This window comes from Vicugna pacos, chromosome 5 (genome assembly GCF_048564905.1).
Source record: "Vicugna pacos chromosome 5, VicPac4, whole genome shotgun sequence".
In the NCBI taxonomy this organism is placed as follows: Eukaryota; Metazoa; Chordata; class Mammalia; order Artiodactyla; family Camelidae; genus Vicugna; species Vicugna pacos.
The window spans coordinates 39,556,562-39,569,209 of record NC_132991.1 but is presented as its reverse complement, the minus strand read 5'-3'; the positions used below and the strand labels follow the sequence as shown (position 1 = coordinate 39,569,209).

General features: G+C 35.3%; 1 protein-coding gene across 8 annotated transcripts in view; it reads right to left on the bottom strand.

Annotated features, from left to right (window-relative positions):
- The window catches only part of LOC102528082 (sodium channel protein type 2 subunit alpha), a 272,534-nt gene that overhangs the window by 55,110 nt on the left and 204,776 nt on the right, over nucleotides 1-12,648 (bottom strand). For all 8 annotated transcript variants that reach the window (XR_012072636.1, XR_012072635.1, XR_012072639.1 and 5 more), the window contains 5 exons: nucleotides 11,108-11,249; nucleotides 10,764-10,970; nucleotides 9,207-9,494; nucleotides 4,315-4,662; nucleotides 473-605 (listed from right to left, as the gene is read on the bottom strand). Coding sequence is in view for 3 of the 8 variants with exons in the window: in XM_072961091.1 (XP_072817192.1) it covers nucleotides 473-605; nucleotides 4,315-4,662; nucleotides 9,207-9,494; nucleotides 10,764-10,970; nucleotides 11,108-11,249 (1,118 nt within the window). In the remaining 5 variants the exon portion in view is untranslated. The remainder of the gene's footprint in view (nucleotides 1-472; nucleotides 606-4,314; nucleotides 4,663-9,206; nucleotides 9,495-10,763; nucleotides 10,971-11,107; nucleotides 11,250-12,648) is intronic.

The window sequence follows — 12,648 nt, the reverse complement described above, 5'->3', positions numbered from 1 at the left end:
ATCCTAATTCACATTTTAAAATTTATATTTCTGGTTAAATTGAATGATTTTATAGCTTTTATAGCTCATGTTATAATATAATTAATTGTATTAATTACAGTTAATACAAGCAGTATTGTATTAAGCAGTTAATACAATTCAAATGGGTAAGTGTCACTATAAAAATAAGCATTTATCATTACACTCCTTTTAATGTCATGCACATAACAAGGTTCAACAGTTTAGAACTTAATCTACAAAAGTGGTATTCCAAGTATACTTTGAATTTGCAGTAGCTTCCTGGAGGATAAATATAAAAATCTATGAGACCACAGAATCCATGTGTTGCACATGGATTTTACTTTTATTTAGTGAAAGACATAATGATGATGTGGTATCAAGTCAGGAAGAATTATCTTGGAATGTATGGAATTTTTTTGCCATCATTACCAAAGCACCACCAAATAATTGTGCTATAAGATTTTTGACATACCTTCCATGGTGTTGGTCAATATACTAGCCATGCTCATTGCTCTTTGCCTTGCTGTAGGATCTTCCAACAGATCCATGGAAACATGATAAGAACTGGACCGTCTCTTTCTTATTTCTGTTTCAGTAGTCGTGCCCTAAAAATAAAATTTCATATGAAATAACTATTATTTTTAAGGGCAGCAAAATCCAAAGTTGTTCCTGTAATAGAAACTTCTTAACTAAATGTTTAACTAAATGTTTACCATGCTTTCTCAGATGTGAACAGCTCATTAAGACATTGCTGGAATCATCATTCTTGGGAAGTGTTTGAAAGCCCATCAGATTCTCAGCTTTCAGGGATGCCTGGGTTTGTGATTAAGATGGACTTTCTTAATTCCTGCATCTTGGAGCTCTGCGTTAGAGGGATCATACCTATTATTGGATAGATAACCTTTTCGCATGTCAGCCAGTCCTCTCTAGGAGTACATACTGAAACACATCACTTCTTGATTTACTCACAGGGTGAGTTATTAGATCTTTATATATGTATTCATGTGGCTTAATGTACAGAAAGAATTGTTAAACTTTCCCTAATAAGCATCAGTAATAGTTGTCCTAAAATATGAATTGCACTTGTAAAATGCTTTTATTCATTATAGACAGGTAACATTTCCCAACTTCCTTAATAATAAAACTAAATTTTAGAAGTAATCTACAATTTTGTCTTACACTTAGAAAACAATTTCATCCACAAAACAATCCATCCTTGGCACTGAAACTCTGATTTGAGGCAAAACATCAAGTTGTGGGGAGGGCTGATTTTTAGCAATGATGTAATGACTTTCTACTACAAAAAAGAGTCACCAGAATTTCAGCATAGATAGAAATTTATTCCTACTTCAGGAGATCAAACAATGAAGTTAATTATCACAGGGGGAAAAAAAGGGCAAAACTCAAGCATTTCAAATGCTTAATAATAAATAAGAAGTCACTTTCAGTTCTCAGAGGATTTTTTTATTTCTAAAATAGCAATATGAGTCTTGTTCATCTACTTAATTGTGTTATGAGTGGTTAAAATTATTTTTTATTAACCTGCATACCTCTAATGCATATGTATTCAAAAGCAGAGTTTCCACTCAATTGATATGATTGTCATTAATAGGGATAACATTCATAAACATCACTCAAAATTTAATTTTACTGTAAAAGAGAAGTTAAGTTAATGAGAAAAGAAATAACCCCTCTCTCAAACTAAAGCTCTTTAAACCAAAAAGTAGTGTCTCAGAATTTAAAATATTTTGCCTCATCAGAGAAAGGTAAATTTTGAAGGAAATAATGGAGTCGCTTAAAGAGATCATCTAATCCCTTCTGCTCTATGCAAAATTATATGTGTAATCCTAGATCTCATTGTTAGTGATTAATTCCAAAACCTCTAATGATATTACCAAGGAAATTCTTTCTTAAGTCAAGTTGCCTCAGTTGAATTTATGTGTAGAGTACAGGATAGTGTGTGCTTTGGAAGGTGGCATTTGCTTGCAGCTGTTTATGGTCTCTTCTCATTCCCTTCTGCAGTTTTTCAAAGCCCCTTCTTTGGTCTGCACCTTCAGCTCATGCTGCACTACAGTGCAGTACTCTGCTTCACAGCACCTAACTGCAATATTGACGATGGACATGAGGGAGCAGGAAATAGAGATCACACTAGGTTTGCTTCAAACTGGCCTGAATTTGCCTTTAGAGATCCACCCCACTCTCTCTGATAGGATAGGAGTTTTGCGGTAATAATTGATAAACGCTAAATATTTTCTGGTAGACTGACATTCTCTTTGTATTTATGCAAAGAAGTTGTAGATTTGTTTCTTCTGACTCACTTAACGTTAATCCAGATCAGTGATACTCATACTTCGCTATATGTAAGAACCTTGTGGGATGCTTGTCAAGGAAGATTACCTGACTTTGTTCTCCTTGGCCTTTTGTCTGAGTAAGACTGAACGGCCCCGAAATCTCCATTTTTTTTCCTTAAATCACTTTATTGAGAAATTATTGACATGTAAAATGTCATGTGTGTGTGAATGTATATATATACACACACAACTTGATGACTTTGGGGTTAAGTATACACTCATGAACCATCCTAACCATAAACACTTCTATCATATTCTAAAGTTTCCTTCTACCCTTTTCATTGTTGTTTTTGTTATTTGGGGTAAGAACACAACATAGCATCTACCTTCTTAGCAAATTTTAAGTTTACAATTTGGTACCATTAGCTGTAGGCACTCTGCTATACAGTAGATCTCAAGAACATATTTATCTTACATAACTGAAACTTTGGACTCTTTGGCCATCAGACTCAGAAGCAGAGAGTAAAATGGTGGTTGTCAGAAGTGGAGGGAGTAGGAAATGAGGAATCTTCATTTTAAGAAGATCCCAGGGAATTCTGATATAAGTAGTCTGAGGGTGAAATACATTTTGAGAAACACTGAATTAAACTGAAAGTATTTGTTTCTTAGCCATCTCTTCTTTTCCATTTTAAGAACAATTTAAAGAAATTAATAGCAGGTAATACTACAATATGGATAGAATGCAGGTTCAGTAACCAGTATACCCAGGGTCAAATCCTAGCTCCACCATGCACAGGCCTCAACTTCCTCCTCTGTAAAATGGGGATAATATTAGTAACTATAATAAAGGGTTGTTGTGAGGATTAAATGAATTAAAATGCATGTAAAGTGTTCTGGATAGTTTCTGGTACATAGTTAACTATGGTTATTTTTTAAGAGGAGTTGATATTCCCTCTGCATTTTTCCAGGTTCCTTCATAACAAAGTTCTAATTTTTTCATGATTTGATCTGCCTCCAAGATACTTGGACATTCTGGGAGAAAGTCATGGGGAGAGGCCATGCAAAAAAGTGAAGAAGACAATGGCTATTTCTATAATCCAAGGTAAGACGCTCCTCTATTAGGTGACTGAAAGCTGACTCCATATGATTTTAATGTGGCTTAAAGAGCTTGTCCAACCATAATGAGTGGAATCGTGTAAAAAAAAATCATTCAAAGAAGATTTTAATAGGATTCAAACTATAAAGTACAACCAAATGACATTGCTTGAATATTTTTATATAGGCAAATGAAATCTTATTTAATACCAAAGTTAAAAATCACCTTATGCTTTACAAAGAAAGTGTCCCTGTAAGTGTCTGGTATTTAGTTGAAACCCTTTTCCATATGCATGGTTTAGGGCCACTATGTTTATAAAAAGAACTAATTACAGTAATATAAAAACTGAAATCTGCTTTAAGAATTACAACACATGACTTTAGCAGGTAGTTGAGTGGCTTCTTTACCATACAAATGTACAATGGTCATCTGAGTGGGTGCTAAAAATGTTACAGCACTCTGACCTGTCAAGAAGGATGTTGCATTGTAGGATTTAGATGTACTTAGTAATACTATCTACTTCAAGTGGCAGTATCAAGTTCCCCTTTTAAAGGAGCAGAGATAACAAATCCTTAAGATGAGTATTTATATTTCTTCTTGCATTTATTCTGCTTATATTTATTAAACATAATGCATGATAAATTGTTGCTATACTTTTTGGCAAGTTTCATACTGTAGTAGTAATGATGAAGGGATACTTCTAATTATTCTATGATACCCAACTTATGTTTTTAATTAACTTGTAGAAAAGTCTGAATGAAACAATTTGACAATATAAATTCATAATTTGATTAAACCAATCCCCCGCCTCCCGCCACATCTGAACAATAGACTCAACAAAACTTATACATGTGGAAATGGAAAACCATTTCCACCTGCACCAGCCACAGCTCCCTTCCCACCAGCTGCAGGTTCCACTGGCCTCACCTCTGGCAGGAGCTGCCCAGCAGGAGATGTGAGGGCAGAAGGGCCCCCGACCAGGGAGACCACTCCATTGCAGTCCACAGCACTGTGCATCTTCCCGTTCATGGGCAGAATGGGGAGCACCCTGGAGGCACGGCTGGCCTGGCTGACGTTGCTGTGGCGCCGCTCCCCATGTCTGTGTGGCACAAACAGAGAGTCTCTTCTGCTGTCATTGTCTTCAAAGGTACTGTGCTCATCATCGGCAAAGTCATTCTCAGAGCCGATATCCTTGGCTCGACCTCTGAAGCTGAAAAGGCTCGCCCTACTGTTGCGTCTTGGAGAGAAAAGGGAGCCACGGATGCTCAATAAAGACTATGAATAACAAGAAAGGAAACAAAAAGCAGATGAACACATTTAAGAGTTGGTGCCCTCAAAAATAAGTCTTGACCCAATGTTTCATAGTTGTTGACTTAACCTAAGACAAGCCATTGGACAGGTAGAATCAAGGCCCCCGTGGTAGCTGCTGGTGGGGTTCTGGCACTTTCTACTAGGTCCAGCTCTTTTGTTTTGCTTTCCCTTTTTCTTCCTTCCTTCATTTTCATCTTCTGAGCTCTCATTTTCTGCCATTTTCTCCCACTTTACCCGTGACTTAGATAGTCAGAAGTACTTCTCAAGACTGTTTTGTCTCATTTCTGGAACCTAGAACTGAAATTTTTGCCAGATCCTTCTCTAGAAGCTAATCTCATCTAACAATCCAATGAAAAGCAATTAAGTATACAACTACAATTTGATCCTTCAAAGACAAACACATACCAGTCAGAGCTCACTAGTGACCACACCCTGATGCAGAGGAAAAATAAAATTAACCTTGCTAGTAGGTCTGTTTAATTATAGTATAAGGAGCAGTTTCTCCCCTTTCCTTTGTATATTTTATAATGGTCCTTATGAATAATGTAAACAAATCAATCTGAAAGAACTGTATGATCCATTCCCTGGTTTTCACTCTTCTGTCCATCTCAAGATCTGAATAGCACCATATTTACAAAAACCTGGTTTTCACTAAGTATCTGGTCACGGTCATTTAACAGTTTTCTAGATGGCTACAATGTCATTGCCATTATTCAGTTTACTTTGATTATTAAGCATAGTAGCACAATGAATTCCTGTTTATTACTAGTCTACTTTTCCAGCCTCACTCTAATGAGCACTTGTTTCTGCTTGTCCAATATCCATTTGTTCTTTTTCTGTTGACAGTACCCTGTTTATCTCCAAGAAATGCTCCAAGACCATGACCCAGGCCTAGCCGGTGAGTGTATTCTGTACCTCTGGCCATCAAGAATGATTTAACGATGGGTAGGGGTTAAAGATGACTGTCAACAGTCAACTCTTTCTTTTATAATTGTTGAGAAAGAGGTGCATTTTCTATTGGGGTTGCTAAAAATACTGAATATAAGTTTAAAGCTATTGTGGGCATCTTATCACCCTATTGGAGGAACGTGGAGATATGGAGAAATACTTGGCCATGATAGCATGTTTTTGAGCACTTGGATCCAGCCATGCCTAAAGCTAGTCATCCACATTATTAACATAATCTAATCCTCTTTTGCTTAAGCTAGCTTAAATTGGATTTCTATGATTATTAGTAGAATACAAACTTCATCATTTAAACATTACTAATTTCATCTTTTTCTCTCTAAAGGATTTGAAGCTAACTAAAATTGTTATTTCAAACCTATATATTTTTACATTCCCTGAGTAATAAATATGCTTTTAACTTCCTTTTCTGGTAAAAAAAATGATTTTCTCAATGACATCTATAAACATCTATAAGCTTTAAACACTATCCTATGTTATATGATCTTATTCATTATTTACAGAGGGAAACACATCTAAGAATACTGATCTGCTCCCCCAACAGAACTCATTTCTTTTTTTCTTGTACCCATGGTTTTTATAAGTATTTTTTTAAACCTCTCCTACATAGCCCAGTTTCTTTCATGTCTCTTTTCTGTCTTTTCATAAGGGACTTCAAATTAGTTATAAGGACATAATAGTTAAGGAATTTGTGACCTACCGGTTATCATTACCTCAGAAAGAGAGGCAGACAAATGCTTGGCAATAAGAAATAAAGTAGAAATTATGTATATGTACCACTCTTAGTAAGATTTTATATTTTAACTACAAGTATGCCCCTTAATTAGAGCCACTAGAAAGGTTGGAGACAAATAAGTTATAAAATTGCACACAATGTTTCTCAAAGTTCAAAGGTGAATTATGCCACTATGCAAACTATGAAAGAGCATAGTTTACACGTGGCAGCTATATTAAAAAATGATTGTGTCCCATCTATTAGCATCAGCTTCCATTGCTTCCATTAATTACGTAAATCCTAGCACTCAAATGCCATGCCACAAATAGAGAATGGACGATAAGAAAAATCTGCCATACCAAATCAATCTCTAAAAACTCCTTGTTTATCACAAATACAGAAGGAAATAATAACTTAAGAAGGTCAACAATATTTTATAAAGGTTTCAAAATAAAATATCCAGATTGTCTTGAGATATGATTAGAGATTATACTCTTGGCTTCCTTCCTTCCCCTCTCCTACACTAACAAGTCATGTTGAGGTTTAAAAAATATTTCATCAAATCCACCTCCTCTACTGAGAAAATTATAATCTTGTGGTAATAGCATACATTATATTTTTTTCAATATGAAAGTAGAAATGGTTACCAACACAATCACCTTTCTGTCATGTCACTACAAAACAGTAGTTTTTAATACTTTTGGGCCTTGGGCCCTTTAAAAATCTAACAAAAGCTATGGACCCTTCATCACTGTACCCAGGTTAAGAACTTGGCTTGCTATTTTCAGTATTACTTACAGAGTCCTACAAAGTGAGATTAGTATGATTTCAGGATTCCTCCTTTCCTCCCTCCCTTTTTCCCCCTCTCTCTCCATTGCCTTCTCCATCTTCTTAGTTACTTGTTTGACTACTTCTTTATCAGATCAAAAAAAAAAACTCTTTAGTTCTATTTTTATACAAATCCCTCTTCAGAAACAAATATCAATTTGAGCCAGATATTACACATTGTGTATATCAGTGATCACCTACAATGCCCACTAGAAGTAGAGGTTTTAAGATGACAGTAGGAGGAAATGTTATGTCTTTGAACAACATTTACAGAAAAGGGTAGGATTGAACCTAACATTTTCAGGCTTTACTATTTTGCCTATAATTAGTTCTACTGGATTTGAAATAAAGCAAACTGGAATAACTCTGTGGTATCAGTTGATTGGCAGTTTTAAATTTAGGTAGTTTTTCCTCATGTTACCTACTTTCCTTCTTTCCTCCCTCCCTTCTTCCCCTTTTCCCTTCCTTCAAAATGACCAATGCCATAAAAAGGAGATTTTATTTTTTAAAAATTCATATTTATTAAGATTAATATCTCCACTAATAGAATCATAATGATGTGGCAACAATATGAATAAGGTGAATAAATGTTGATATCTATTTAAAAACAAATTTGATTTCAAATTTGACTTCAACCCCACTAATCCTTTAACATATCCTACCTTATAATGTTATCTGAACTTGGAGTGAATCAGGCTGACCTATAAAAATTTTATATATATTAAACACAGGTTATATGAGACTGTAAACTATAAAATGTACAAAGAGCATGTATAATCCTAAATATATGTATCTTTTAAATGAAATCAAATTGTAAATTTCCTCATCAGTTTTTTAAGGATATTCTTTCCAGTCAACCTGATACAGTGGGAAGTTTAACAGTTTCAGTGTCAGGTTAAGTTTGAATGCCACCTCAACCTTTAATAACTATATGACATTTGGCAATTATTTAACTTCACTGAGCCTAAAAAATAGTTAAAACACTGCTATGCAGGGCTGTTAACATTAATTATGATAGAATAAAAAGAAAGCCAAGCACAAACAGTCACTCAACAAATACCAGCCTTCCCCTTCCCTTCACATCTGCAGACTGGGGATGGAGATTATAGGGCTGTAGTGAGGGGCGTGATGAGTTTATACTTCAAGTAGCAATGCACCACAAAGGTGTTAGCCATTATCACTGCTATAAGTGCTGTTCAAGTTGTTACTGTTAACTGTATGGACATTAAAGTTTCACTACTGAGACACTGTATTTCTGGTAATTCTCTTGGTAATTTCAAAGAAAATTATGGATCCTAAATTTTGAAGTTTCAGCAGCCTGTGTTGATACATAAGCCAGAAGCATCCAGTGAACATTTTCTGCACTATATAAATCAAGATATTCTTTCCAAGCAGGTCTCATTAAACATGAGACACAGATAATCAAGTGCAATTAAACACAGCTGTTTATTTAGTGTTATAAGTCTTTCTTAGTGTATCTCTAAGAATTTTGGTTATACTTATAGAAAAATTTTGCTTCGGTTTCCCTTGAAACAAGGACATAAAGAATATTCGCCTCATATGAAGTTTGCACATTGATGGAAACAACTGTATAGATGGACTGGCAGAATCACTCTTTACTTCTAGGAAACTGCCACTCAGAAAACCCACAGTTCACTGGGTCCACGTATGATAGCTAAGAAGGGAGAGGAACCATTTGCTAATTATTCCTCATGTGGAAAATTGCCCTAAGATGATTACGAGTCTTTAATGAAACTGCAAAATCACAAGCCTTCCCAAGCCCAGTGGGATCCATGCTCAAAAAATGTTTTCCTGGAATTCCAAAAAGTTGTAAAACTCAAATTCCTTGAGGTGATAACCAAAACACTCAATGATCATTACCATCCAAAAGCACTATGCCATCCAGAAGGAAGGCAGTTTTATCCTTAACCAAATTCTGGCATATCTTAAAAACAGTATTTGTTATGAAAACACAATTTATATAATCTAATATTTTTACCTGGTGTGGAGAGGAAAACCTCTTTTCATATGTCAGCCTGCTTCCTTCTAAGGAAAACCGGAAACCTTTTCTTCTTATGCTGTCTTCAGATTCAGATTTGTGGACCCCATCTTCCTTCTCTTCTTCTCCAGACTGTTCTTTCTGTTTCTTTTTCTTCCTTCTGTTTTTCAGCTCTTTTTCACTCTTCGAGCTCAACTTTGATGCTACTGAAGAACTCTCTGAGAAAACCCCAATCCCACCAGCACCACTGAAGTCTCTTGATTCAGCAGATGCTGCTGCAGCTGCTGCCTAGAAGGGTCCAAGGGAAATGGTAGCTGTCTATAAACTTTGACAAACGCTATCCATGTTTCTGCTTAATTTATCTTTGGTATCGTGAATATGTGATCTTGAAAAATTATTCTCCACTCAAGTATGTATTTTGGAAAATAATGCATTGTCATTAGGCCAATTAAAGAATTAAAATTAACAGAAAAGTGGAAGATGATATGTGACTTTGATGAAAATCTTCAAGCTGTGGCCTCACACTATGCTTTCTAATTATCTAATAATATGAACAAGACACTCAAATATCATAATGATTTTTCCTGTGATTTAAAGTATCATGAGAAAGAAAGAATTTAAGAAATAAAGGTTTCCTATTTCAACTTGACCCATCACACTTCCACTTGACAGTGACTTTTAGTGTCACTCTAAATGATTAAATTTAATTCAGTCAAGAATTTTGTTTTAATAAACTTTTCTTCTCTTTGACTTAAAATGGTTATTTCACTAAGAAATGCACAATAAAAACATATTATAGATTGTAAATAAGAAAATCCCAGATCATGTCATCTAAGTGAATTTGTAAATTACAATAGCACTGTTGTTGGAAAGATAACGTTTTCAATATTATTGCTGCTACCCCAGTATATTTTATTTATCTGATCTTTATTACATATTTAGGATACTCAGTGTTAAAAAGGAACTGTACTCTATACCCAAGAAAAGCTGAGTGTAGGCTGTATTATAGAATTTACAGGGTAGTAGGCAAAGAATGTAATGATTTCACATGTTTATGTACCAGTGTTTTCTTTATGCAAACCACAAACTTGCATTTAAACACTCTTCAAACAGAAAATAAATACTACATAGGTCTTTATCTTTCCAGACTCTCTGAAATAATCTCATTTCGACTCTGGTTTTCTGACATTTCCCACCTCTAGTAGCACTAATGAAGAAGCAACCCAAGAGATTAAAATACTTTGATTGAAGGCATGTAGACCTAACTACTTTGTAAGCTTGAGTGAATCAGGGGTCACAAGGAAGAAAAATGTCAATAAAGCAATTATAATTCTCCATGTTTGGATGCCATTATTATTGACAGCAAGTAATCATCAAAACAAAATAATAATCTCCTAATAACCAAATAGGTTCCTAACACTTACCAAACACACATGACATGTTTCAATTGTCAATTACCACTGCTGATTTTGTATGCTAAATGCCTCTGATCTTGATGGCGTGGTCAGAGAATTGAGATAAACAAACACAAAAGGGCTCAATGCTTGCTTACTATACCTGAGCTTCTTCTTGTTGCTTTTTTAATTGTTCCAGCATCTGCTGAAATTCAGCTTCCTTCTGTTCAGCCTCTTCCAGCGTTGCTTGATTCTGTTCCTCATAGGCCATGGCCACCACAGCCAGGATTAAATTTATAAGGTAGAATGAGCCCAAGAAAATGACCAGCACAAAAAATATCATGTATGTTTTCCCAGCAGCACGTAGTGTCTGCAAAAGTGGAAGAGATATTTTATTAAATTTTATATAGGATGTTACATGCTCACACTCTAAGTAATAAAGTATTTTACAGCAATTCTATCTCAGTATTTCGTGCTTTCCAGAAGAATCATTTTATCTGTTCTCACCAGTTGATAAAGGTTTTCCCAGAAGTCTTGAGTCATGAGACGAAATAGGGACAAGAAAGCCCAGCTAAAGGTGTCGAAGCTTGTGTAGCCATAGTTGGGGTTTCGACCAGCCTTCACACAGATGTATCCTTCTGGACACTGGCTATGATTAAGTTAAAGGAAAAAGAAGAAGTCAGTAACTGCAAGTTTGACAGCTGGCTTTCCCGTTTTTATAGACATCAATGTCTATTTTATATGACATCAGGGAAAGCAGATTTCTCTCACTTTACCCAGTGCTCAATCCAGTACCGAGCAGACTGATTTACATAACAACACAATCTTCTAAATCTATTTATGGATTCCTCTGTGAGTCCTGGCTGTTGTTATTATATTTATCACATCTCATATAAAAGCAATCATATTATGATTACCATCTTCTGGGATTTGTGGACATGAACAGAAAAATAAGTCTACAGGGAAAAATTATAGATTTTCACTGAAGACGTCTAGAGGCAGAAGTGTGCTTAATGTGGTGGGAGGGAAGAGGGGTGAAGAAAGAATGGGTGGTGGCACACTGAGAGGAATGAATTAGTCTGCAGAATAAAGATTTCATAGTGTAACCTTAATGATTGAGCTGACCTTGCCTCAGTATTGTGTCTGACACTTCTGGACTTCATAATTCCGGGCAAGTTTCTCAACCTTGCTAGTCTTGGAACACCTTGTATGTAAGAAAGGGCTAATAACAGAATCTGCCTCCCAAACTTACAAGCATTGAATAAGATACCATACGTAAAGCATTTAGTACAATACAGACAAGGGGTTAAAATTAGTCTGTTTTACTTATCACTAAGATCTGAAGATAATGGCAGCCCAATCTTTAACATATGAGCCAAATGCAAAGCCTGTTACTACTGGGAATTTTGCTGCGGGTATTAGTTACTAATGTCCACAATATCATCTTCCACAGAAAGAACATTACTCTTGTTTATGATTCTAAAGTCTCGTTGAATGGAAAAAGGTAACTATTTCTCTGAATTTTCCTCCTAGCTTTAGCTCCAGGTACAATGCTTTTTAATAATAAGCATTCACATGACGCCAATCATAATAATTAAAAGCATTTATTTAGTGCTATAATAGCTATACATTTCATTAATCCATTTAATTCTCACAGCCATCCTGTCATTATACTCATTTATCTCGTGTGGAAACCGAGGCAAGGAGAGACGACATTATATGGTAGAGTCCCAGTTTGAATCCATGTAAACTCTCTAGTCTACGCTCTTAACCACTTTGCTAAAATATGCTAGATGTGTACTTACTACACCTTGGATGTTGACATTATCTTCAGATAGCTTACACTTTATGCCATGGGAACTACATTAGCTTATATAGAATATCACACTTATAAAAGAACATGCTTATGAATTCGATTAACTTAAGCTTCTTATGTATTTCTCTCTATTTTCCATTGAACTAATTTGGAAGATTAGCTGTGACCTAGTATGGAAAAATAATTGCTGGGTATGAGTGTGTGAAGGAGGTGAGAATCCACACTTATCCCA